Source organism: Homarus americanus, unplaced genomic scaffold (assembly GCF_018991925.1).
Source record: "Homarus americanus isolate GMGI-L3 unplaced genomic scaffold, GMGI_Hamer_2.0 scaffold25986, whole genome shotgun sequence".
NCBI lineage: Eukaryota > Metazoa > Arthropoda > Malacostraca > Decapoda > Nephropidae > Homarus > Homarus americanus.
This window is the reverse complement of record NW_024733214.1, coordinates 94,798-122,645: the sequence shown is the minus strand read 5'-3', so window position 1 is coordinate 122,645 and position 27,848 is coordinate 94,798. Positions and strand designations below refer to the sequence as shown.

The 27,848-nt window shown below is 51.0% G+C and overlaps 1 protein-coding gene across 1 annotated transcript in view; it reads left to right on the top strand.

Moving 5' to 3' along the window:
* Positions 1–314: 314 nt before the first annotated feature.
* LOC121869410 overlaps positions 315–27,848 on the top strand; it is a 111,314-nt gene continuing 83,780 nt past the window's right edge. Inside the window, exons 1-2 of the mRNA XM_042370755.1 lie at positions 315–448; positions 9,690–10,338. Of these exons, the coding sequence (XP_042226689.1) occupies positions 315–448; positions 9,690–10,338 (783 nt within the window). The remainder of the gene's footprint in view (positions 449–9,689; positions 10,339–27,848) is intronic.

The window sequence follows — 27,848 nt, the reverse complement described above, 5'->3', positions numbered from 1 at the left end:
TAATGACGTCACCATGGTCAGAGAAGGACTTAATGACGTCACCATGGACAAGGAAATACTTAATGACGTCACCATGGTTCTAGAAGCATTTAATGACGTCAACATGGACAAGGAAATACTTAATGACGTCACCATGGTTCTAGAAGCACTTAATGACGTCACCATGGACATAGAAGCACTTAATGACGTCACCATAGCCATAGAAGCACTTAATAACGTCACCACGGTCATAAAAGCACTTAATAACGTCACCATGGTTCTAGAAGCACTTAATGAAGGTCACCATGGCCATAGAAGCACTTAAAGACGTCACCATGGCCATAGAAGCACTTAATAACGTCACCATGGCCAGAGAAGCACTTAATGACGTCACCTTGGCCATAGAAGCACTTAATGACGTCACCATGGTCATAGAAGCACTTAATGACGTCACCTTGGCTAAAGAAGCGTTTAATGACGTCACTGGCCTGGCATAAAGCAAACATGGTTGGCGGGGAATTGCAGTAGTCAGTTTATAATATTTTGATTGACGTGTGAAGTGAATAGCATTGTCAGCCATTAAAGGTCTGTTTGTTGGGCCTGGTGAGAGAGAGAGAGAGAGAGAGCTTTCCTTGTAATTTTCAGCATTCATTGAGACACCACACACACACACACGCACACACACACACACACACACACACACCACACACATCACCTTCAGAAACTTTATACAACCCGGAAAGAAAACAAACCGCTCGTAGTTGGTTCAACTTCCATGATACCCTTTAAGTTTCAGCTCTGAGCCCACCTGTTGCTCTTGGAAGGTCACGGAGGAAGGTCACCAGATAGGAAGGTCACGGTAGGAGGGTCACCAGGTGGGAGGGTCACCAGGTAGAAGGGTCCAGGTGGGAGGGTCCCAGGTGGGAGGGTCACCAGGTAGGAGGGTCAGGTAGAGGTCACCAGGTAGAAGGGTCACCGGTAGAAGGTCACCAGGTGGGAGGGTCACCAGGTAGGAGGGTCATAGTGGGAGGTCCTGGGTAGAGGTCACCAGGTAGAAGGGTCACCAGGTAGGAGGGTCACCAGGTAGGAGGTCACCAGGTGGAGGGTCACCAGGTGGGAGGTCACCAGGTAGAAGGGTCACCAGGTGGGAGGTCTGGGTAGGAGGGTCACCAGGTAGGAGGGTCGGTAGGAGGGTCACCAGGTAGGAGGGTCTGGGTAGGAGGTCACAGGTGAAGGGTCACCAGGTAGAAGGGTCCAGGTGGGAGGGTCACCAGGTAGGAGGGTCACCAGGTAGGAGGGTCACCAGGTAGAGTCACCAGGTGAAGGTCTGGTAGGAGGTCACCAGGTGGAGGTCTGGGTAGGAGGGGTCACCAGGTAGGAGGTCACCAGGTAGAGGTCCAGGTAGGAGGGTCACCAGGTGAGGGTCACCAGGTGGGAGGTCACCAGGTGGGAGGGTCACCAGGTGGGAGGTCACCAGGTAGGGAGGGTCACCAGGTAGGAGGGTCAGGTGGGAGGGTCACCAGTGGGAGGTCACCAGGTAGGGGTCACCGGGTAGGAGGGTCACCAGGTGGGAGGGTCACCAGAGAAGGGTCACCAGGTAGGAGGGTCACTGGGCAGGGTCCTGGTGGGGAGGGTCACCAGGTAGGAGGTCACCAGGTAGGAGGGTCACAGGTAGGAGGGTCTGGGAGGTCACCAGGGAGGAAGGTCACGGAGGAGGTCTCCAGGTAGGAGGTCACCGGGTAAGTCACCAGGTAGGAGGGTCACCAGAGAGAAGGGTCACCAGGTAGGAGGGTCACCAGGTAGGAGGGTCACCAGGTGAAGGTCACCAGGTAGGAGGTCACAGGTAGGAGGGTCACCAGGTAGGAGGGTCACCAGGTAGGAGGGTCACCAGGTGGGAGGAGTCACCAGGTAGGAGGGTCACCAGGTAGGAGGGTCTGGTAGGAGGGTCACTAGGTAGGAGGGTCACCGGGTAGGGAGGGTCTGGGTAGGAAGGTCACCAGGTAGGAAGGTCACCAGGTAGGTGCCAGGTAGGAGGTCACCAGGTAGGGGGGGTCACCAGGTGGGGAGTGTCACCAGGTAGGAAGTTCACCAGGTGGAGAGGTCACCCGATGGGAAGGTCACGGTAGGGAGGGTCACCAGGTGGGAGGGTCACCAGGTAGGTGAGTCACCAGGTAGGAGGTCACCAGGTAGGAGGGTCACCAGGTAGGAGGGTCACCAGGTAGGAGGGTCACCAGGTAGAAGGGTCAGGGTAGAGGCCGCCAGGTAGGGGAGGGTCACCAGGTAGGGTCACCAGGTAGGAAGGTCACCAGGTAGAAGGGTCATCAGGTAGGAAGGTCACCAGGTAGGAGGGTCACCAGGTAGGAGGTCACCAGGTAGGAGGGTCCAGGTGGGAAGTTCACCAGGTAGGAGGGTCACCACGTAGGAAGGTCACCAGGTGGGAGGTCACCAGGTAGGAGGGTCACCAGGTAGGGAGGGTCACTGGGAGAGTCACCAGGGGTGGAGGTCCTGGTAGGAGGGTCACCAGGTAGGAGGGTCACCAGGTAGGGAGGGTCACCAGGTAGGAGGTCACCAGGTAGGAAGGTCCTAGGTAGGCGGGTTACCAGGTAGGAAGGTCACGGTAGGAGGGTCACCAGGTAGGAGGTCACCAGGCAGGAAGTTCACCAGGTAGGAGGGTCACCAGGTAGGAGGTCACCAGGTAGGAGGGTCACCAGGTAGGGTCACCAGGTAGAAGGGTTACCAGGTAGGGAAGGTCACCAGGTAGGAAGGTCACCAGAAGGAGGGTCACCAGGTAGGGAGGGTCACCAGGTAGGAAGGGTCACCAGTAGGAAGGTCACCAGGTCGGAAGGTCACCAGATAGGAAGGTCACCAGGTAGGAGGTTCACTGGGTGGGAGGTCACCAGATAGAAGGGTCACCAGGTAGGAGGTCACCAGATAGGAAGGTCACCAGGTAGGAGGGTCACCAGGTAGGAGGGTCACCAGGTAGGGAGGTCACCAGGTAGGAGGGTTACCAGGTACGAAGATCACCAGGTAGGAAGGTCACCGGGTAGGAGGGTCACCAGGTAGGAGTGTTCACCAGGTAGGAGGGTCACCAGGTAGGAAGGTCACCAGGTAGGAAGGTCACCAAGTAGGAGGGTCACCAGGTAGGAGGGTCACCAGGTAGGAAGGTCACCAGGTAGGAGGTCACCAGGTAGGAAGGTCACCACCTGAGTGCTGTTCTTATATCTATCAGTGCGGGCTCTTATGGGCTGAATTTTGTTGTAGTGGCAGACTGCGCGAGGTGGGCGGGGGATTGCCGGTGGCAGGAGGTGGCGATGAAGAGGATGGTGCAGTAATCCACTGCCAAACCTTGCTAGTGCTTGGTGGTGGAGGTTCACTGAGGGATGGCATTTCCAGGGTGGAGAGAGCGTTGTTGTAGCCGGAGTAGTCTGCGCCGAACATGATTCTGCAGGCCCTTTTCTGTACCTTCTCTAGCCGACGTTGTTGGGTAGAGTTGAGAGAAGCCGACCAGGCTGGTGACGCATACGTTAGTTTGGGGAGAATAAAGGCGTTGTAGATAGTCCTCAGCTCTGGCGTGGGTGCCCCAAGTAACCTAAGTCGTCGTAGCATGTAGAGTCGGTATGAGGCTGCCTTGGTTGTGTTGTTTACATGGACCTTCCAGTCCAGTTTGTGGTCTATGGTGACACCCAGGAGTTTGGCAGACTGCACTATCTGGAGAGGATGGGCACCCACTGTAACTGCTGGAGCTTGCTTTGGAGTGGTGGCAGTATTGATGTGCATGACTACGGTTTTGATGTGGCTGATGGTGACCTTGTTTTCCGTAGTCCATGCCTGTAGCCTGTCCAGGATGCCTTGTAGCGATGAGTAGTCCGGTGAGGTGCTGTCCACTGTAACCCCCACAGTGCAGTCATCTACGTACTTCCACCTGTGAGGAATGTCCGATAGAGCGTCGTTGATCAGGATCAGGAAGCACAGTGGTCCCATCTTGGTCCCCTGGGGAACACCGCAGGTGAGGTATTGGAATGTGGAGACAGAACCCTGGTAGCTCACTGCCTGACGACGTTCACTCAAGAAATCAGTGAGCCATGAGACCAGGTTGGTGGGCAGCCCTAGTGCAATAGCCTTGTTGATAACAGCCCAGTGATCAACAAGGTCAAAAGCCTTCCTGAAGATCAACAAGGGCAACGGCCAGGTTTTTGTGCTGGAAATCCAGGAAACTAACTAAGCAGTGTGATGTAGAGGAGGTCCTCATATTGCCAAATTGCTGTGGATCAATTGACTGATAAATTCTAGCAATTGCCCACTTAAAAACAAAGTCTTCACAGAGTAGACTGGGTATGGGGGTAATGGCAACTGGCCTGAGGTCGTTAGGGGACTGTGGGGTGGTGACCTTGGGGATAGGGCATTTGCTTTGTCTGAGGGATGCATTAATAATAGAACAGAGGGGGGTGGCAAGTTCGACTGCAAACTCCTTGTAAATTTTGATCGGGAGGTCAATTGGGGTTGTGGGGCGTTTGGATTTAAATTTCAGGAGTTTGTTGGCGATTTCAAATAGTTGAACACTGGGAGGGGAGGGGGGGAAGGTAAGTAAGCCGGGAGGAGAGTGAGGTCAAGACTGGGTAGGGTATGACATATGGTAGCAAAGTGGTTATTAATTATCTCAGCTGCCTCCTCACTAGGTAAATGTGAGATGAAAGGAAGTGTGGGAGACTGACGGTTGAGACCACAGAGATCTTTTACCTTGGAGTACCACTGACCGATGCCGACTTCCTTGAGGCCGTGCACTTTCCTGGGATTATAAGACTTCTTGGCTGACTTGATTTCCCTGATGACCTGGTTACGTAGACTTTTGTACAGGCGGTTGTTGGTGTAGTATGCCTTGTTTCACTGCTCAATTAGTCTTTTAATACGGGGTGTAATCCTCGGGACATCATCGGGATGGATTCTCAGTGTCTTGGCTGAAAAGAAGTGGTGATAGGCTTTGGTGATAGTGATAGTGTCCAGGTAATTATCCCACTTGTTCTGCACATAGTCTAACGTGATCACTTCAGTCCAGGGATACCGGGTCACCCATTGTCCGAAACGCCGCATGGCAGAGTCAGGGGTAGGTCGGTAAGTCCTGGTGGCAACTGGCGGTCGTGAGATGGTAGGTGACCATGGGTGCTGCGCCCCATGGGAGGCAGCGGCTGGGGGGGAAGGTAGTGGTTGCCGAGATCAGTCATGATGAGGTCCAGGATGGCATTCCCATGTGAAGGAAAGTCAACTATTTGTGCAAGGTGGAGGTGTTGGGTGATGTCACTGATGTCTAACTCATTAAAGTCACCGCATATCATTAGTTTAGCACATGGAAATCTGGATCTCAGTGTGTGTGTGTGTGTGTGTGTGTGTGTGTGTGTGTGTGTGTGTGTGTGTGTGTGTGTGTGTGTGTGTGTGTGTGTGTGTGTGTGTGTGTGTGTGTGTGTGTGTGTGTGTGTGTGTGTGTGTGTGTGTGTGTGTGTGTGTGTGTGTGTGTGTGTGTGTGTGTGTGTGTGTGTGTGTGTGTGTGTGTGTGTGTGTGTGTGTGTGTGTGTGTGTGTGTGTGTGTGTGTGTGTGTGTGTGTGTGTGTGTGTGTGTGTGTGTGTGTGTGTGTGTGTGTGTGTGTGTGTGTGTGTGTGTGTGTGTGTGTGTGTGTGTGTGTGTGTGTGTGTGTGTGTGTGTGTGTGTGTGTGTGTGTGTGTGTGTGTGTGTGTGTGTGTGTGTGTGTGTGTGTGTGTGTGTGTGTGTGTGTGTGTGTGTGTGTGTGTGTGTGTGTGTGTGTGTGTGTGTGTGTGTGTGTGTGTGTGTGTGTGTGTGTGTGTGTGTGTGTGTGTGTGTGTGTGTGTGTGTGTGTGTGTGTGTGTGTGTGTGTGTGTGTGTGTGTGTGTGTGTGTGTGTGTGTGTGTGTGTGTGTGTGTGTGTGTGTGTGTGTGTGTGTGTGTGTGTGTGTGTGTGTGTGTGTGTGTGTGTGTGTGTGTGTGTGTGTGTGTGTGTGTGTGTGTGTGTGTGTGTGTGTGTGTGTGTGTGTGTGTTCAGTAAGATGGCCAGGTACCTCTCTGTGTGTATCTTCTTACCTGAATGTTTGTTTATGTTGAAAGAGTCGAGTTCAAACAAACTATAGTCTCCTTTACACACACACAGACCCTTAACATGACCTGAACATTGCCAGCTATATGACACACAGGTGAGGTGAGTGAGATGTGGTCGCCGGCTGGCCTCACCTGCCCGGACACCCAATTACCAGGCGCTCGTAGGTAATCAGCGTAAAGTGTACAGCATCGTCTCGGGTTATTTCTCTTTGATCGCTTGCCTCACCGAATATTAAACGTGGATTACTAAGGGGGGGGTGAGGAGAGGAGGAGGAGAGGGGAGTAGGAGGAGGAGGAGAGGGGGTAGGAGGAGGAGGAGAGTGGAGTGAGCAGGAGGGACGGCAGGGAAGAGTGGAGCGAGGAAGAGGAGAGGGGTGAGTTAGCCAGGAGGTCTGGTGGGGGGGCAGAATGGGAGGTAAGTTGTAGGGTAGGGAGGTGAGGGGAGGAGAGGGAGATGAAAAGTCAGAGAAGGAAGGGGAGGGCTAGAGAGAAGAAGAAAGAAGAGTGAGGTAGAGAACGAGGGGAGGGAAAGAGAGCGTAAGGAATACCAATGAGGCGAGTGGGAGGAGTGGAAAAGAGAGGAGAAGGAAGAGAAATAGGAAGACAAGAGTAGGGAAAGGAGGAAAAGAAAGATGAAGGGAAAGGAGTAGAACGGAGAGGAAGAGGAGAGGAATTATACACCGCGGGAGAATCGGTTCTTCAGGGATCAAGCAGCGAGAAGTGTTATAAACTCTCACCATCCAGCTGGTAGTCAGAGAGAGAGAGAGAGAGAGAGAGAGAGAGAGAGAGAGAGAGAGAGTACTGCAGCAAACTTTCTGTCTGCTACTAGTCAGATTACTCGTGGTATTGGTAGTGCTGGTGGATGGAGCAGGTACTGGTATCCTGCTAGTACTGGTGGATGGAGCAGGTACTAGTAGCCTGCTAGTACTGGTGGATGGAGCAGGTACTCGTAGCCTTCTAGTACTGGTGGATGGAGCAGGTACTGATAGCCTGCTAGTACTGGTGGATGGAGCAGGTACTGGTAGCCTGCTAGTACTGGTGGATGGAGCAGGTACTGGTAGCCTGCTAGTACTGGTGGGTGGAGCAGGTACTGGTAGCCTGCTAGTACTGGTATATGGAGCAGGTACTAGTAAGCCTGCTAGTGCAATTGGATGGAGCAGGTGCTAGTAGCCTGCTAGTGCTATTAGATGGAGCAGGTGCTACAGTAGCCTGCTAATGCTTTGGTGGGTGGGCAGGTGCTGGTAGCCTGCTAGTACTGAGCCATATGGAGCAGGTACTGGTGGCCTGCTAGTGCTGGTGGATGGAGCAGGTACTAGTAGCCTGCTGGTACTGGTAGATGGGCAGGTGCTGGTAGCCTGCTAGTACTGGTGGGTGGAGCAGGTACTGGTAGCCTGCTAGTACTGGTAGATGGAGCAGGTGCTGGTAGCCTGCTAGTACTGGTAGATGGAGCAGGTACTAGTAGCCTGCTAGTACTGGTGGGTGGAGCAGGTACTGGTAGCCTGCTAGTACTGGTAGATGGAGCAGGTGCTGGTAGCCTGCTAGTACTGGTAGATGGAGCAGGTACTAGTAGCCTGCTAGTACTGGTAGATGGAGCAGGTACTGGTAGCCTGCTAGTACTGGTAGATGGAGCAGGTGCTGATAACCTGCTGTTACTTGCTGGGTGGATGGGCAATTGCTGGTAGCCTGCTAGTGCTGGTGGATGGACAGGTACTGGTGGCCTGCTAGTACTGGTCAGATGGAGCAGGTGCTAGTAGCCTGCTAATGCCTGATGTAGATTGGAGCAGGGTGCCAGTGACCTGCTAGTGCTGAGTAGATGGGCAGGTGCTGGTAGCCTGCTAGTACTGGTAGATGGAGCAGGCACTAGTGGCCTGCTAGTGCTAATTAGATTGAACTGGTGCTGGTAGCCTGCTAGTGCTGGTAGATGGAGCAGGTACTAGTGGCCTGCTGGTACTGATGAATTAGACAGTGCTGGTGGCCTGCTAGTGCTGGTGGGTGGAGCAGTGCTACAGTGGCCTGCTAGTGCTGGTAGATGGAGCAGGTGCTGGTGGCCTGCTGCTGGTGCTGGTAGATGGAGCAGGCTGGTAGCCTGCTGGTATGATTGGGTGGAGCAGACAGTGGCCTGCTGGTACTGGTGAGATGGAGCAGGTGCTGGTGGCCTGTGCTAGTGCTGGTAGATGGAGCAGTGCTAGTAGCCTGCTGAGTACTATTGAATGGGCAGTGCTGGTGGCCTGCTAGTACTGAGTAGATGGGCAGGTGCTAGTGGCCTGCTAGTGCTGATGGATGTAGACAGGTGCTGGTAGCCTGCTAGTAGCAATATGGAGCAGGTACTAGTGGCCTGCTGGTACTGGTAGATGGACAGTGCTGGTGGCCTGCTAGATTAACTGGTGAATTAGACGGGTGCTGGTGGCCTGCTAGTGCTGGTGGATGGGCAATTGCTGGTGAGCCCTATGGTCTTTGGTCAGATTGGAGCGGGTACTGGTGGCCTGCTAGTGCTGGTATGTGGAGCAGGTACTAGTGGCCTGCTGAGTACTGAGTAGATGGGCAGGTGCTGGTGACCTTGCTGGTGCTGGTGGATGGAGCAGGTACTGGTAGCCTGCTAGTACTGGTAGATGGAGCAGGTACTAGTAGCCTGCTAGTACTGGTGGGTGGAGCAGGTACTGGTAGCCTGCTAGTGCTGGTGGATGGAGCAGGTACTAGTAGCCTGCTAGTACTGGTGGATGGAGCAGGTGCTGGTAGCCTGCTAGTACTGGTGGATGGAGCAGGTACTAGTAGCCTGCTAGTACTGGTGGATGGAGCAGGTACTAGTAGCCTGCTAGTACTGGTAGATGGAGCAGGTACTAGTAGCCTGCTAGTACTGGTGGGTGGAGCAGGTACTGGTAGCCTGCTAGTACTGGTATATGGAGCAGGTACTGGTAGCCTGCTAGTACTGGTGGATGGAGCAGGTACTAGTAGCCTGCTAGTACTGGTAGATGGAGCAGGTACTGGTAGCCTGCTAGTGCTGGTGGATGGAGCAGGTACTAGTAGCCTGCTAGTACTGGTAGATGGAGCAGGTACTGGTAGCCTGCTAGTGCTGGTGGATGGAGCAGGTACTAGTAGCCTGCTAGTACTGGTAGATGGAGCAGGTACTAGTAGCCTGCTAGTACTGGTAGATGGAGCAGGTACTGGTAGCCTGCTAGTGCTGGTGGATGGAGCAGGTACTAGTAGCCTGCTAGTACTGGTGGATGGAGCAGGTACTGGTAGCCTGCTAGTGCTGGTGGATGGAGCAGGTACTAGTAGCCTGCTAGTACTGGTAGATGGAGCAGGTACTGGTAGCCTGCTAGTGCTGGTGGATGGAGCAGGTACTAGTAGCCTGCTAGTACTGGTGGATGTAACCTGTTATTGATTGAGTTAAAAGTTTCTGCGTGCTGCCCTCTCACGGGGGATGAGTGAGAGGGGCGAGGGAGGGAGGAAGGGAGGGAGGCTGGCAGGTGAGGGTGTGGTGGCGGGCCTCAACAGGTGGCGCTGCTCACCTGTGTGCACCGTGTGTCTGATCAATGCTTGCTGGCCTCCACGTGATCAATACATGTTGACTAGCGGCTTACACTAAGCAATGTTTGTTTCCCCCACAGGCGGCTGTACGAGACCCGGGAGGTGGCGGCTCCTGAGCTACGCCCGCAGCCCGTCGACCTGCTGCCGCCCAAGGTGAAGGAGCAGGAGAGCGCGGTGCTGGAGGGCGTGGGCGTGCGGGAGGAGGAGGACAGGCGCGTGGCCATACGCATCAAGCTGTGCGGGGAGTGTGGCGCGCGTCATGTGGCCGGCACCTGCCCCTTCTCCCGCCCCACCCACGTCCTCCCTGACACATGCCCGCCGCCCTCGCACACCCACGAACTGCCGCAGCAGAATGGCGTGATCGTGGCGCCGCCCCACAGAGATTCCCCCGTCAACTTGTCTGGCGGGGGGCTAGGACGGGAGGAAGAGCGAGAGGGTGAGACATGGAGGGACCCCCAGCGGCCAGGCTCCCCCACCTGCTACGCCCGCACCTCCCTTCCTCCCGGCCTCTGCCTGGAGCGACGCGTCCTCCCGCCTCCGCACGATAGCTCTGTTGACAGCGACAGTGACGTGGGCGTGGTGGGCGTGACGCAGGTACCAGGGCGGCAGGTAGAGGTGGTGGTGGCGAGGGCTGCAATCACCCGCTACACCCAGCTGGGCCCCGTGGTGGGCGTCCCCGTCAGGGAGCGAGACATCCCCGACGACTTCTGCATGGTTAACCTGTGGGAGGTGAGTGTTGCCGCCGCCTCTCTATGTTCTAACACCATGCTTATATACCATCATCATACGTCATCATTATACACCATCATACCACCATCATTATACACCACCTTCATCATACATCATCATCATACACCATCATCATACATCATCATCATACACCATCATCATACCACCTTCATCATACATCATCATCATACACCATCATTATACGTCATCATCATACACCATCATCATACCACCTTCATCATACATCATCATCATACACCATCATTATACGTCATCATCATACACCATCATCATACCACCTTCATCATACATCATCATCATACACCATCATTATACGTCATCATCATACACCATCATCATACCACCTTCATCATACATCATCATCACACACCATCATTATACGTCATCATCATACACCATCATCATACCACCTTCATCATACATCATCATCATACACCATGATATAAGTCTCCTCAGTCTGTTCTTATTATGTCCATCGTCACATCTTAATCAGAATCTTGCTGCGCCATCACTTATCACACCCCTCACGCCCACTCACCCCCACCTCTCACCCCCTCACACCTCACCTCTCACACCCCACCTCTCACCTCACACACCTCACCTCTCACGCCCACCTCACTCCTCTCCACACCTCACACCTCCTCTCACACACCTCACCCCCTCTCACACCCCCACTCACACCCCACCTCTCACACCCCACCTCTCACACCCCACCTCTCACCTCTCACACCTCACCTCTCACACCTCACATACTCCCTCTCACCTCACACCTCTCCACCCCACCTCCCACCCCACCTCCTCCACCTCTCACCACCTCACCTCCTCACCTCACACACCCCCTCCACCTCTCACGCCTCACCTCTCACACCTCACCTCTCACACCCCCTCCCCACCTCTCACACCTCCACCTCTCACACCTCACCTCTCACCCTCACCCCTCACCCTCACCTCTCCCACACACCTCACCCTCTCACACCTCACACACCTCACCTCTCACACCTCACCTCTCACACCTCACCTCTCACCCCACCTCTCACACCCCACCTCTCACCTCACCTCTCACCTCACCTCTCACACCTCACACACCTCACCTCTCACGCCTCACCTCTCACTCACCTCTCACACCTCACCTCTCACACCTCACCTCACCACACCCTCCACCTCTCACACACCTCACCTCTCCACGCCTCCCACCTCTCTCACACCTCACCTCTCCACCTCACCTCCTCACCCCCACCTCTCACACCTCACCTCTCACACCTCACCTCTCACCTCACACACCTCACCTCTCACACCACCCCTCACCTCTCCACCTCACCTCTCACACCCACCTCTCACCCCACCTCACCCCCTCTCACACCTCACCTCTCCCTCACCTCTCACACCCCACCTCTCACACCTCCTCTCACCTCACATCTCACACCTCACCTCTCACCTCACCTCTCACACCTCACCTCTCACACCTCACCTCTCACCACACCTCTCCTCCTCACCTCTCACACCTCACCTCTCACACCTCTCACACCCCACCTCCTCACCCCACCTCTCGCCTCTCACCTCACACACACCTCCCTCTCACACCTCCACCTCTCACCTCACCTCTCACCCCCCACCTCTCACACCCCACCTCTCACCTCACCTCTCACACCCTCACCTCCTCACACCCTCACCTCTCCACCCTCCTCTCACACACCTCACCTCTCACACCTCAACCCTCATACCTCACCCTACCTCATCACCTCACATCACCTCACCTCTCCCTCACCCTCATACCTCACCCCGACCTCATCACCCACTCACATCACCTCACCTCTCACACCTCACCCTCATACCACCCCTACCTCATCACCCCTCACATCCTCACCTCTCACACCTCACCTCCACCCCACCTCTCCACCCCACTCCTCACACACCTCCTCACACCCCACCCCTCTCACACCTCACCTCTCACACCTCACACACCTCACCTCTCACACCTCACCTCACCTCATCACACACCTCACCTCTCACACCTCACACACCTCACCTCTCACACCTCACCTCACCTCATCACACACCTCACCTCTCACACCTCACCTCTCCACACCTCACCTCATCACACACATCTCCAGCAAAGAACCTCGACACCTCTCTAAAGCTCACCTGGCCGGTGAAGTCCTTCCTACCCAAGACATCTTCGTTAAGGATAATCTCGTTACAGAGCCCTTAGACCCAGTAGAATTCTCCGAGAGTTCCTATATTAGACGTCCTTTCATTTTCCTCTCCTGTAGCTTAACATGTGGAGGACACTCGCCCTAATGAAGTGAATCCTACAGGTTAAAGTAATAACGAGTCTTTAAAGTTACCACAGTCAGCCACAGCACCATACCGCAGCATCATACCACAGTCAGTTAACCATACCACAGTCAGCCATAGCACCACACCACAGTCAGCCACAGCACCACACCACAGTCAGCCATAGCACCATACCACAGTCAGTCATAGCACCATACCACAGTCAGCCATAGCACCACACCACAGTCAGTCATGCACCATACCACAGTCAGCCATAGCACCACACCACAGTCAGTCATAGCACCATACCACAGTCAGTCATTGGCACCATACCACAGTCAGTCATAGCACCATACCACAGTCAGTCATAGCACCATACCACAGTCAGCCACAGCACCATACCACAGTCAGTCATAGCACCATACCACAGTCAGTCATAGCACCATACCACAGTCAGCCATAGCACCACACCACAGTCAGTCATAGCAACATACCACAGTCAGTCGCAGCACCATACCACAGTCAGTCATAGCACCATACCACAGTCAGCCACAGCTACCACAGTCAGTCATAGCACCATACCACAGTCAGCCATAGCACCATACCACAGTCAGTCATAGCACCATACCACAGTCAGTCCATACCACAGTCAGTCATAGCACCATACCACAGTCAGCCATAGCACCATACCACAGTCAGCCATAGCACCACACCACAGTCAGCCATAGCACCACACCACAGTCAGCCATAGCAACATACCACAGTCAGCCATATCACCATACCACAGTCAGCCACAGCACCACACCACAGTCAGCCATAGCATCACCACAGTCAGCCATATCACCACACCACAGTCACCCAGAGCACCATACCACAGTCAACCACAGCACCATACCACAGCCCCATACCACAGCCAACCACATCACCATACCACAGCCAGCCACAGCACCATACCACAGCCAACTACAGCACAGTACCACAGTCAACCACAGCACCATACCACAGCCCTATACCACAACCAACCACATCACCATACCACAGCCAGCCACAGCACCATACCACACTTACCACAGCACCATTCCTCAGCACCATACCAAAGCACCATTCCACAGCACCATAACTTGATGTGGTCTTGTATTCTGAACTTACTGGGAAAAAGTTATAATTACGAGTCTTTGTGAAACCGGACATTAATTATTTCCCTACCTGGGATAATTAGTGGGAACAGGTGGGCAGGTGAGTGAGAGAGAGGGGGAGAGAGAGACCTTACACTTTACCTGGAATAATTAGAGAAAATGGTGGGCAGGCAGGTAGATAAGAAGAGAGAGAAGAGACCTTACACTCTACCTGGAATAATTAGAAAATGGTGGGCAGGCAGGTAGATAAGAAAGGAGGAGACTTAACCTGGGGTGGTGCCAGCCAAGCTCCGGAATAACCAGGATTAGCCTCACCAAAGCCCACTTCTCGAGAGGGATTGTACATAGTATGTTAATAACTAAGTTTACCTCCCCCTCCCGACTCCCCCTTCTCCTCCTACCCCTCCCTCTATAACCCCTCCCGTCTCTACTCTCCCCCCTCTTACCTCCTCCCCTACTACTCCTCCCTTCTCTCCCTCACCCCACCTTCCCCTACCACTCCCCTCCCCTACTACCATTCCCCCTCCCTTCCCTCTACTACCCCTCCCTCTTTCATCTAACCCCTTCCCTCCTACCACTCCCTCACGCCTCTTACCCTCCTCCTCCTACCCCCTCCCTACCCCTCTCTACCCTCCCCCTCCTACCCCTTCCTACCCTCTCTACCCCATTCTACCCCTCTCTAATCCCCTTCCTACCCCTTCCTATTCCTCTCTCACCCCTCCCTCCCTTCAAACTGTTATTACAAATTATGAAAAGTGACTTAAGGTTTGATTTGGTTGGTTTGTTAGGTTAGATTAGGTTAGGTTAGGTTAGGTTGGGTTGGGTTAGGTTAGGTTAGGTTAGATTAGGGTATTTTGGTTAGATGGATTAATTTGGGGTAGGTTAGGTTAGGTTAGGATTTGAGGGTTTGTTTTCATTCTCGCCAGTTCCATGAACCTCACTAGACAGACAGACAGACAGACAGACAGACAGACAGACAGACAGACATCGACTGTAAGATAAGAAACAAACAGACAAACGATGGCGACTACACTGTCAGCTGGCGGGGGATAACAACACCGCGCCACCGTGACTGATCGTTCGTGTCCCGGCATATAGTCTGGTGGGTCACGGTCAATCACGTACAACACACGCACAGACACGAACAAAACACATACAAGTCACGCACAGACGGCAGTGTGTGTGTGTGTGTGTGTGTGTGACCTACATATTCGACCTTGACTGGGCGCTTCACATGTACAGTATACTAATGGTCGCCCCTCATGTAACGACGATGGCCGCCGTAGGGTTACCAAGGTGTGAATTTGTTTAAGGTGTAGAAGCTGTCGCCAACACAACAACCACACCCTGAGTTAACGAGATGCATGACCCAGTGTCAAGGAATAGTCCGAGAAGACCGGACAACTCGCCAACTGCACTGGCTAACCATTACCCTGGAACACGATCCGCAAATCGATTAACATCCAGGTTCCCAATTACGGCTGGGTAGACAGAGGCAAATGGCGTAAAGAAGCTTGCCCATAGTTTCACCTTGCCCAGGGGATCGAACCCGGATACGCTTGCTTGCGAGACGAGCTTGCTGTCCATTACACCACAGGTCGCCATATATGAGCTTTAGCGCACACACACACACACACACACACACACACACACAGGGGAATGCGAACTGTGTCTGTGTGTGTTAGTGTAATAGTATTGTTAAGGTCCGGAATTTATTCTAGGGTACTGGCCCGCCGTATTACACTACCCACCACTACCCCACCACGCACACCACACTACCCCACCACTACACCACCACATTACCCCCACCACACTACCCACCACACTGCCCCACCACACTGCCCACCACACTACCCCCCACTCCCCACCCCACTACCCCACCACCCCACCACTCCCACCACACCCCACTGCCCCACCACACTGCCCACCACACTACCCCACCACTCCCCACCACTCACCACCCCACCACTGCCCACCACCTCCCACCACACTCACCACTGCACCACCACTACCACACTACACCACCACACTGCACCACACTGCCCCCCACACTACCCACCACTGCCCCACCACACTACACCACCACACTGCCCCACCACTGCCCCACCACACTGCCACCACACTCCCACCACACTGCACCACCACCTGCCCACCACTGCACCACCACACTGCCCACCCCACTCCCACCACTACCCCCCACCACACACTCCCCACCACCACCTGCCCACCACACTACACACCCCACCACACTACCCCACCACTTTCACCCCACCACACTACCACCACACTGCCACCACACTACCCCACCACACTACCCGCCCCCACACTACACCACCACACTGCCACCACACTACACCACCACCACTGCCCCACCACTACCCCACCACACTACACCACCACACTACACCACCACACTACACCGCACACTGCCCACCACTGCCCCACCACTGCACCACCACTGCACCACCACACTGCCCACCACTGCCCCACCACACTGCCCCACACTGCCTCACCACACCACACTACACCACCCACTGCACCACCACTCCCACCACACTACCCCACTCACACCTGCCACCTACCCCACCACACTGCCCCACCACGCACTGCACTCCACACTACACCACCACACTGCCACCACACTACCCACCACACTACACCACCACTACACCTCACTACCCCACCACTACCCCACCACACTACCACCTCCCACCACCACCACCACTACACTACCACTACCCATCACACTACACCACCACACCACACCACACTACCTCACCACACTACACCACCACACTACCCACCACACTACCCCACCACTACACCACCACACTACACCACCACACTACCCACCACACTACCACACCACACTACACCACCACTGCACACCACACTGCACCACCACACTGCCCCACCACTGCCCACCACTACACCACCCCACTTTCACCACACCACACTGCCCCACCCCACTGCCCCACCACACTACCCACCACACTGCCCCACCACACTGCACTGCCACTACACCACCACACTACCCCACCACACTACACTACCACACTACACCCACACCACACTACACTACCACACTACCCCACCACACTACCCACCACACCACACCACCACACTACCCACCACACTACCCCACCACACTACCCACCACACTACCCCACCACACTACACACCACACTACCTACCACACTACCCACCACACTACACTACCACACTACACCACCACACACTACACTACCACACTACACCACCACACTACACCACCACACTACACCACCACACTACACCACCACACTACACTACCACACTACACCACCACACCTACCCCACCACACTACCCCACCACACTACACCACCACACTACACCACCACACTACCCCACCACTACCACACCACACTACCCCACCACACTACCCCACCACACTACCCCCACCACACTACCCCACCACACTACCCCACCACACTACCCCACCACACTACCCCAGAAAGACAGAAATAAAGGTAAAGATAAATAAAGAAAGAACGACAAAGAGAGAGAGAGAGAGAGAGAGAGGAGAGAGAGAGAGTTGTGAGGAAGGAAGGTTGCAGACGTTTATTACAGAGTCACTATGATCAAAGACCGAGCGGCGGAGTAGTGTTGTGCCATCCTCCCCACCCCCACCAGCCCCCACCAGCCCCCACCAGCCCCCACCAGCCCCGAGGAACTAACTCACTAGTATAGAGAAGGTTTCTTGGTATTGTGTCTGGCTTTGATCTCTCCTAGACATATATTATTGTTTATATATGTGTCTCTCTCTCTCTCTCTCTCTCTCTCTCTCTCTCTCTCTCTCTCTCTCTCTCTCTCTCTCTCTTGGAAGAAGCACGGCAAAATAACACCTCTCTTCCTTCTTCTTCCTCCTCCTCCTCCTTCCTCCTCCTCCTCTTTCTCCCTCTCCTCCCACACACTCTTTCCTCCTCTCCTCCCACACACTCTTCCTCCTCTCCTCCCACACACTCTTCCTCCCTCTCCTCCCACACACTCTTCCTCCCTCTCCCTCCCACACACTCTTCCTCCCTCTCCTCCCACACACTCTTCCTCCCTCTCCTCCCACACCTCTTCCTCCCTCCTCCCACACACTCACGTTACGATATGTGTCATGAGAATTCCCAATTGTTGATCTGAGTTGACGCGTTCATACTCCCCGACCAGGATGCCATACCAAAGTGACTGTATCCTGACACCACGTGGAGTATAAGTGACTGTATGACTGTATCCTGACACACTGTGGAGTATAAGTGACTGTGTGACTGTATCCTGACACCACGTGGAGTATAAGTGACTGTATGACTGTATCCTGACACACTGTGGAGTATAAGTGACTGTATGACTGTATATTTCACCTCACGTCTTTCATTTGTTTATGATGTGGACTGGATGGAAGGAGATGTTTTCTGTTTATTAAATATATTGTTGCGTGTTATTATATAAATTCTGTTGTGATAACTTCTATACAATTTATATATGCTTCATGTTCCTGTTGTATAAATTCTGTTTTTTTTCATTCATATTTGTTTTCTAATTTATATAACTTTGAGAAGGAGTCTTTGAAGGGAATAGGTGAGAGAGAGAGAGAGAGAGAGAGAGAGAGAGAGAGAGAGAGAGAGAGAGAGAGAGAGAGAGAGAGAGAGGCTGGTACACCTGACGGTCATGTAAACAAAGAGAGGTAATAAGGAAGGTGAGAATAATCAAGGGAGCCAACACACCTGGCCTCACAATCTCAAAGGTTCGTGAGTTCATTTTCCTCTGTTAACCTAACCTAACCTCACCTAACCTCACCTAACCTAACCTAACCTAACCTAACCTAACCTAACCTAACCTAACCTAACCTAAGACCTGCAGCATAAAGAATGGAGGTTAAGCTGGTGTGGAAGTTAAATTGAAACTATAGAAGGTAATATTTTTTCATATCTTAAGTTAGGAGGAAATTGGACACAGGAACCTTGTAGTCTCCTGGTGGTAATGTGAGAGTCTTACTGTAGTCTCTTGGTGGTAATGTGAGAGTCTTACTGTAGTCTCAGGGTGGTAATGTGAGTCTTACTGTAGTCTTAGGGTGGTAATGTGAGAGTCTTACTGTAGTCTCTTGGTGGTAATGTGAGAGTCTTACTGTATTCTCCTGGTGGTAATGTGAGAGTCTTACTGTAGTCTCAGGGTGGTAATGTGAGTCTTACTGTAGTCTTAGGGTGGTAATGTGAGAGTCTTACTGTAGTCTCCTGGTGGTAATGTGAGAGTCTTACTGTATTCTCCTGGTGGTAATGTGAGTCTTACTGTAGTCTTAGGGTGGTAATGTGAGAGTCTTACTGTAGTCTCTTGGTGGTAATGTGAGTCTTACTGTAGTCTTAGGGTGGTAATGTGAGAGTCTTACTGTAGTCTCCTGGTGGTAATGTGAGTCTTACTGTAGTCTCCTGGTGGTACGTGGAGAGTCTTACTGTAGTCTCTTGGTGGTAATGTGAGTCTTACTGTAGTCTCCTGGTGGTAATGTGAGTCTTACTGTAGTCTCCTGGTGATTTGTGAGAGTCTTACTGTAGTCTCCTGGTGGTAATGTGGGAGAGTCTTACTGTAGTCTCCTGGTGGTAATGTGAGTCTTACTGTAGTCTCCTGGTGGTAATGTGAGAGTCTTACTGTAGTCTCCTGGTGGTAATGTGAGAGTCTTACTGTAGTCTCCTGGTGGTAATGTGAGAGTCTTACTGTATTCTCCTGGTGGTAATGTGAGAGTCTTACTGTAGTCTTAGGGTGGTAATGTGAGAGTCTTACTGTAGTCTCCTGGTGGTAATGTGAGAGTCTTACTGTAGTCTTAGGGTGGTAATGTGAGAGTCTTACTGTAGTCTTAGGGTGGTAATGTGAGAGTCTTACTGTATTCTCCTGGTGGTAATGTGAGAGTCTTACTGTAGTCTTAGGGTGGTAATGTGAGAGTCTTACTGTAGTCTCCTGGTGGTAATGTGGGAGTCTTACTGTAGTCTCCTGGTGGTAATGTGAGAGTCTTACTGTAGTCTCCTGGTGGTAATGTGAGAGTCTTACTGTATTCTCCTGGTGGTAATGTGAGAGTCTTACTGTAGTCTCCTGGTAATGTGAGTCTTACTGTAGTCTCTTGGTGGTAATGTGAGAGTCTTACTGTAGCTCCCTGGTGGTAATGTGAGAGTCTTACTGTAGTCTCTGCGGTAATGTGAGAGTCTTACTGTAGTCTCCCTGGTGGTAATGTGAGTCTTACTGTAGTCTCCTGGTGGTAATGAGTCTTACTGTAGTCTCCTGTGATAATGTAGAGTCTTACTGTAGCTCCCTGGGTGGTAATGTGAGAGTCTTACTGTAGTCTCTTGGTGGTAATGTGAGAGTCTTACTGTAGTCTCTCTTGGTGGTAATGTGAGAGTCTTACTGTAGTCTCCTGGTGGTAATGTGGGAGTCTTACTGTAGCCCTGGTGGTAATGTGAGAGTCTTACTGTAGTCTCCAGTGGCATGAGAGTCTTACTGTAGTCTCTTGCGGTAATGTGAGAGTCTTACTGTAGTCTCCTGGTGGTAATGTGAGAGTCTTACTATAGTCTCCTGGTGATAATGTGAGAGTCTTACTGTAGTCTCCTGGTGGTAATGTGAGTCTTACTGTAGTCTCCTTGGTGGTAATGTGAGTCTACTGTAGTCTCCTGGTGATAATGTGAGAGTCTTACTGTAGTCTCCTGGTGGTAATGTGGAGAGTCTTACTGTAGTCTCTCTGGTGGTAATGAGAGTCTTACTGTAGTCTCTTGGTGGTAATGTGAGAGTCTGTCAGGTCTCAGGTGGTAATGTGAGAGTCTTACTGTAGTCTCCTGGTGGTAATGTGAGAGTCTTACTGTATTCTCCTGGTGGTAATGTGAGAGTCTTACTGTAGTCTCTTGGTGGTAATGTGAGAGTCTTACTGTAGTCTCCTGGTGGTAATGTGAGAGTCTTACTGTAGTCTCCTGGTGGTAATGTGAGAGTCTTACTGTAGTCTCCTGGTGGTAATGTGAGAGTCTTACTGTAGTCTCCTGGTGGTAATGTGAGAGTCTTACTGTATTCTCCTGGTGGTAATGTGAGAGTCTTACTGTAGTCTCCTGGTGGTAATGTGAGTCTTACTGTAGTCTTTAGGTGGTAATGTGAGAGTCTTACTGTGTCTCAGGTGGTAATGTGAGAGTCTTAATGTAGTCTCCTTGGTGGTAATGTGAGTCTTACTGTAGTCTCCTGGTGCATGTGAGAGTCTTACTGTAGTCTCCTGGTGGTAATGTGAGTCTTACTGTAGTCTCCTGGTGGTAATGAGAGTCTTACTGTGTCTCTGGTGGTAATGTGAGAGTCTTACTGTAGTCTCCTGTGGTAATGTGATACTGTGTCTCTTGGTGGTAATGTGAGAGTCTTACTGTCTCAGGGTGGTAATGTGAGAGTCTTACTGTAGCTCCTGGTGGTAATGTGAGAGTCTTACTGTAGTCTCCTTTGCATGTGAGAGTCTTACTGTAGTCTCCTGGTGGTAATGTGAGTCTTACTTCGTAGTCTCCTGGTGGTAATGTGAGAGTCTTACTGTAGTCTCCTGGTGGTAATGTGAGAGTCTTACTGTAGTCTCCTGGTGGTAATGTGAGAGTCTTACTGTAGTCTCTTGGTGGTAATGTGAGAGTCTTACTGTATTCTCCTGGTGGTAATGTGAGAGTCTTACTGTAGTCTTAGGGTGGTAATGTGAGAATCTTACTGTAGTCTCCTGTTGGTAATGTGAGAGTCTTACTGTAGTCTCCTGGTGGTAATGTGAGAGTCTTACTGTAGTTTCCTGGTGGTAATGTGAAAGCCTTACTGTAGTCTCAGGGTGGTAATGTGAGAGTCTTACTGTAGTCTCCTGGTGGTAATGTGAGAGTCTTACTGTAGTTTCAGGGTGGTAATGTGAGAGTCTTACTGTAGTCTCCTGGTGGTAATGTGAGAGTCTTACTGTAGTCTCCTGGTGGTAATGTGAGTCTTACTGTAGTCTCCTGGTGGTAATGTGAGAGTCTTACTGTAGTCTCCTGGTGGTAATGTGAGAGTCTTACTGTAGTCTCCTGGGGTAATGTGAGATCTTACTGTAGTCTCCTGGGTGGTAAGTGAGTCTTACTGTAGTCTCAGGGTGATTTGTGTTCATGTCTCCTCCATCAGAGGTCAGGGTTACAGGTTAAGGTCACAGGTCAGGGTTACAGGTTAAGGTTACAGGTCAGGGTTACAGGTTAAGATCACAGGTCAGGGATACAGGTTAAGGTGACAGGTCAGGGTATCAGGTTGCTCTCACAGGTCAGGTTGGTTGCTAAGGTGACAGGTCAGGGTATCAGGTTAAGCTCACAGGTCAGGGTTACAGGTTAAGTGACAGGTCAGGGTAACAGGTTAAGATCACAGGTCAGGGTTACAGGTTAAGGTGACAAGTCTGGGTAACAGGTTAAGATCACAGGTCAGGGATACAGGTTAAGGTGACAGGTCAGGGTATCAGGTTAAGCTCACAGGTCAGGGTTACAGGTTAAGGTGACAAGTCTGGGTAACAGGTTAAGATCACAGGTCAGGGATACAGGTTAAGGTGACAGGTCAGGGTATCAGGTTAAGCCTACAGGTCAGGGTTACAGGTTAAGGTGACAAGTCTGGGTAACAGGTTAAGATCACAGGTCAGGGTTACAGGTTAAGGTGACAGGTCAGGGTAACAGGTTAAGATCACAGGTCTCTCTCTCTCTCTCTCTCTCTCTAAATATACAAAGTCCCTCTCCTTCCTCCTTCCTTCCCCTCCTTCCTTCCCTCCTTCCATCTTTTACTTCCTCCCCAGCCGTGGTAGAGCGTAGGCATTAGGTAATATTACTTGGACACGCCAAGCTCTCCTTATTCAGGGCGGGAGAAAGGCGACCTAATTTTAGCGCCTCTCCTCACTATAAGGGTTCCTATCACCTCCCAGGGTAAGGGCTAACAGGTGAGGTTGGTGGGAGATGAGAGGTGACAAGTGAGGGGTGAGAGATGAGATGGGAGGCGATGAGAGGTGAGGTGGTGAGGTGTCGAGGTAATAGGTAAGGAGTGAGAGATGACTGGTGAGGAATGAGAGATGAGGGATGACGTAAGAGGTGAGAGGTAAGGAATGAAAGGTGAGAGGTGAGGAGTGAGAGGTAAGGAATGAAAGGTGAGAGGTGAGGAGTGAGAGGTAAGGAATGAAGGTGAGAGGTGGGAGTGAGAGGTAAGGAATGAAAGGTGAGAGGTGAGGAGTGAGAGGTAAGGAATGAAAGGTGAGAGGTGAGGAGTGAGAGGTAAGGAATGAAAGGTGAGAGGTGAGGAGTGAGGAGTGAGAGGTGAGTAGTAATGAGTGACAGAAGCTGGACACTACAATTATTTACCCATAAGACACTCAAAATAAACATATATACAGTATAACAACTTGACACTAGCGCCCTTGGCAACACTCACAGTAAATAAGAATCACCTGAAGAATAGGCACCCTAGCTTATTTTACCTGAAGATTAGGCACCCTAGCTAATTTTACCTGAAGATTAGGCACCCAGATTTTACCTGAAGATTAGGCACCCTAGCTTATTTTACCTTAACGCCACCTAGAGGGGGTAAGGTAAGGTTAGGTTAGGTTAGGTAAAATTTGATTAGATTTAAGGTGTCTAATCTTCAGGTGACATAAGCCGGGAGTCTAACTTCAGGTTACTAAGCCGGGGAGTCTAATTTTCAGGTTACATAAGCCAGGAGTCTAATCTTCAGGTGACATAAGCCAGGGAGTCTAATCTTCAGGTGACATGCCAGGAGTCTAATCTTCAGGTGACATAAGCCAGGAGTCTAATCTTCAGGTTACATAAGCCAGGGAGTCTAATCTTCAGTGAGGCTGGAGTCTAATCTTCAGGTGACATAAGCCAGGAGTCTAATCTTCAGGTGACATAAGCCAGGAGTCTAATCTTCAGGTTACATAAGCCAGGAGTCTAATCTTCAGGTTACATAGCCAGGAGTCTAATCTTCAGGTGACATAAGCCGAGTCTAATCTTCAGGTTACATAAGCCAGGAGTCTAATCTTCAGGTGACATAAGCCGAGTCTAATCTTCAGGTGACATAAGCCGGGGAGTCTAATCTTCAGGTGACATAAGCCAGGAGTCTAATCTTCAGGTTACATAAGCCGGGAGTCTAATCTTCAGGTGACATAAGCCAGGGAGTCTAATCTTCAGGTTACATAAGCCGGGGAGTCTAATCTTCAGGTGACATAAACCGGGAGTCTAATCTTCAGGTGACATAAGCCGGGAGTCTAATCTTCAGGTGACATAAGCCAGGAGTCAATCTTCAGGTTACATAAGCCGGGAGTCTAATTCAGGTGACATAGCCGGGAGTCTAATCTTCAGGTGACATAAGCCGGGGAGTCTAATCTTCAGGTTACATAAGCCGGGGAGTCTAATCTTCAGGTTACATAAGCCGGGGAGTCTAATCTTCAGGTGACATAAGCCAGGAGTCTAATCTCAGGTTACATAAGCCGGGAGTCTAATCTTCAGGTGACATAAACCGGGGAGTCTAATCTTCAGGTGACATAAGCCAGGGAGTCTAATCTTCAGGTGACATAAGCCGGGAGTCTAATCTTCAGGTGACATAAGCCGGGAGTCTAATCTTCAGGTGACATAAGCCGGGGAGTCTAATCTTCAGGTGACATAAGCCGGGAGTCTAATCTTCAGGTGACATAAGCCGAGTCTAATCTTCAGGTGACATAAGCCAGGAGTCTAATCTTCAGGCATAAGCCGGGAGTCTGATCTTCAGGTTACATAAGCCGGGAGTCTAATCTTCAGGTGACATAAGCCAGGGAGTCTAATCTTCAGGTGACATAAGCCAGGGAGTCTAATCTTCAGGTGACATAAACCGGGGAGTCTGATCTTCAGGTTACATAAGCCGGGGAGTCTAATCTTCAGGTGACATAAGCCGGGGAGTCTAATCTTCAGGTGACATGCCGGGGAGTCTAATCTTCAGGTGACATAAGCCAGGAGTCTAATCTTCAGGTTACATAAGCCGGGAGTCTAATCTTCAGGTGACATAAGCCAGGAGTCTAATCTTCAGGTGACATAAACCGGGGAGTCTAATCTTCAGGTGACATAAGCCGGGAGTCTAATCTTCAGGTGACATACGGGGAGTCTAATCTTCAGGTTACATAAGCCAGGAGTCTAATCTTCAGGTTACATAAGCCGGGAGTCTAATCTTCAGGTGACATAAGCCGGGAGTCTAATCTTCAGGTGACATGCCGGGGAGTCTAATCTTCAGGTGACATAAGCCAGGAGTCTAATCTTCAGGTTACATAAGCCGGGAGTCTACTTCAGGTGACATGCCGGGGAGTCTAATCTTCAGGTGACATAAGCCAGGAGTCTAATCTTCAGGTGACATAAGCCGGGAGTCTAACTTCAGGTGACATAAGCCAGGAGTCTAATTCAGGTTACATAAGCCGGGAGTCTAATCTTCAGGTGACATAAGCCGGGGAGTCTAATCTTCAGGTGACATGCCAGGGAGTCTAATCTTCAGGTGACATAAGCCGGGGAGTCTAATCTTCAGGTGACATAAGCCAGGAGTCTAATCTTCAGGTTACATAAGCCGGGAGTCTAATCTTCAGGTGACATAAACCGGGGAGTCTAATCTTCAGGTGACATAAGCCAGGAGTCTAATCTTCAGGTGACATAAGCCGGGGAGTCTAATCTTCAGGTGACATAAGCCGGGAGTCTAATCTTCAGGTGACATAAGCCGGGGAGTCTAATCTTCAGGTGACATAAGCCGGGGAGTCTAATCTTCAGGTGACATAAGCCGGGGAGTCTAATCTTCAGGTGACATAAGCCAGGAGAGTCTAATCTTCAGGTGACATAAGCCGGGAGTCTGATCTTCAGGTTACATAAGCCGGGAGTCTAATCTTCAGGTGACATAAGCCAGGGAGTCTAATCTTCAGGTGACATAAGCCAGGGAGTCTAATCTTCAGGTGACATAAGCCGGGAGTCTGATCTTCAGGTTACATAAGCCAGGGAGTCTAATCTTCAGGTGACATGCCGGGGAGTCTAATCTTCAGGTGACATACGGGGAGTCTAATCTTCAGGTGACATAAGCCAGGAGTCTAATCTTCAGGTTACATAAGCCGGGGAGTCTAATCTTCAGGTGACATAAGCCAGGAGTCTAATCAGGTGACATAAACCGGGGAGTCTAATCTTCAGGTGACATAAGCCGGGGAGTCTAATCTTCAGGTGACATAAGCCGGGGAGTCTAATCTTCAGGTTACATGCCGGGAGTCTAATCTTCAGGTTACATAAGCCGGGAGTCTAATCTTCAGGTGACATAAGCCGGGGAGTCTAATCTTCAGGTGACATAAGCCGGGGAGTCTAATCTTCGGTACATGCGAGTCTAATCTTCAGTTACATAAGCCGGGAGTCTAATCTTCAGGTGACATAAGCCGGGGAGTCTAATCTTCAGGTGACATAGCCAGGAGTCTAATCTTCAGGTGACATAAGCCAGAGTCTAATCAGGTGACATCCAGGAGTCTAATCGGTTACATGCCGGGGAGTCTAATCTTCAGGTGACATAAGCCGGGAGTCTAATCTTCAGGTGACATAAGCCAGGAGTCTAATCTTCAGGTGACATAAGCCGAGTCTAATTCAGGTTACATAAGCCGGGAGTCTAATCTTCAGGTTACATGCGAGTCTAATCTTCAGGTGACATAGCCAGGAGTCTAACTTCAGGTTACATAAGCCGGGGAGTCTAATCTTCAGGTGACATAAGCCGGGAGTCATCTTCAGGTGACATAAGCCGGGAGTCTAACTTCAGGTGACATAAGCCGGGAGTCTAATGTTCAGGTGACATAAGGGAGTCTAATCTTCAGGTGACATAAGCCGGGAGTCTAATCTTCAGGTGGTCAAGAAACACACGCGGTGTCTGACATTCAAACAATATTTATATACTAAGAAGAAAAGGATTATTTTTCAGGAATATAATTAAGTAAGATGATATTGTTGGGGACAGCTGCTGGGGTGTACCACAGGATTCTCATGTTACTTCTTCTTCTTCTTCATCATCATCGTCGTCTTCTTCTTCTTCTTCTTCTTCTTCTTCATCATCGTCGTCTTCTTCGTCTTCTTCTTCTTCTTCATCATCGTCGTCTTCTTCGTCTTCGTCTTCATGGAGTTGTTGTTGTTCACTAATTCCATAAAACCAATAATACAGTTTGTTATCTCTCTCTCTCTCTCTCTCTCTCTCTCTCTCTCTCTCTCGCTCTCTCTCTCTCTCTCTCTCTCTACACCAAGTTAATCCTCCTGTAGTTGTATCCGCAGCCCCTTGATCTCACCTGCTCTCCTGTGTATTGGCGCTGTTGAAATTTTCCTTTATAGGGGTTCCCAAAGCCACTCACTCACTTTCTCTCTAGCTCATTTTCTCACTCACTCACTCACTCTATAAAACATTACCATTAACAACTCTATACTCTCTCTCTCTCTCTCTCTCTCTCTCTCTTCTCTGTCCTTCGTCATATCAACATCCCATATTTCCGCTTCGATGTTTACAGATATAGTCACCCCTTTAGCCTCGACATCTTCTCGCTACGATTAAGGGATACTACCACTTGACCCGACCCTTTAACCCCTTAAGTACGGGATTAAATGGGAGTAACTACAAGGGGTTAAGGCATCGTAACTCAAGGGGTTAAATTATCGTACTAAAGAGGTTAAATTATCGTACTGAAGAGGTCAGGTTATCGTAATCAGAATATTTAAACAAAGTACACAAGGATTTAAATTCTCGTACTCATAGGGTTAAAACATTGTACTCAGGGGATTTAAATTCTCGTACTCATAGGGTTAAAACATTGTACTCAGGGGATTTAAATTCTCGTACTCATAGGGTTAAAACACTGTACTCAGGGGATTTAAATTCTCGTACTCATAGGGTTAAAACATTGTACTCAGGGGATTTAAATTCTCGTACTCATAGGGTTAAAACACTGTACTCAGGGGATTTAAATTCTCGTACTCATAGGGTTAAACATTGTACTCAGGGATTTAAATTCTCGTACTCATAGGGTTAAAACATTACCTAGGATTTAAATTCTCGTACTC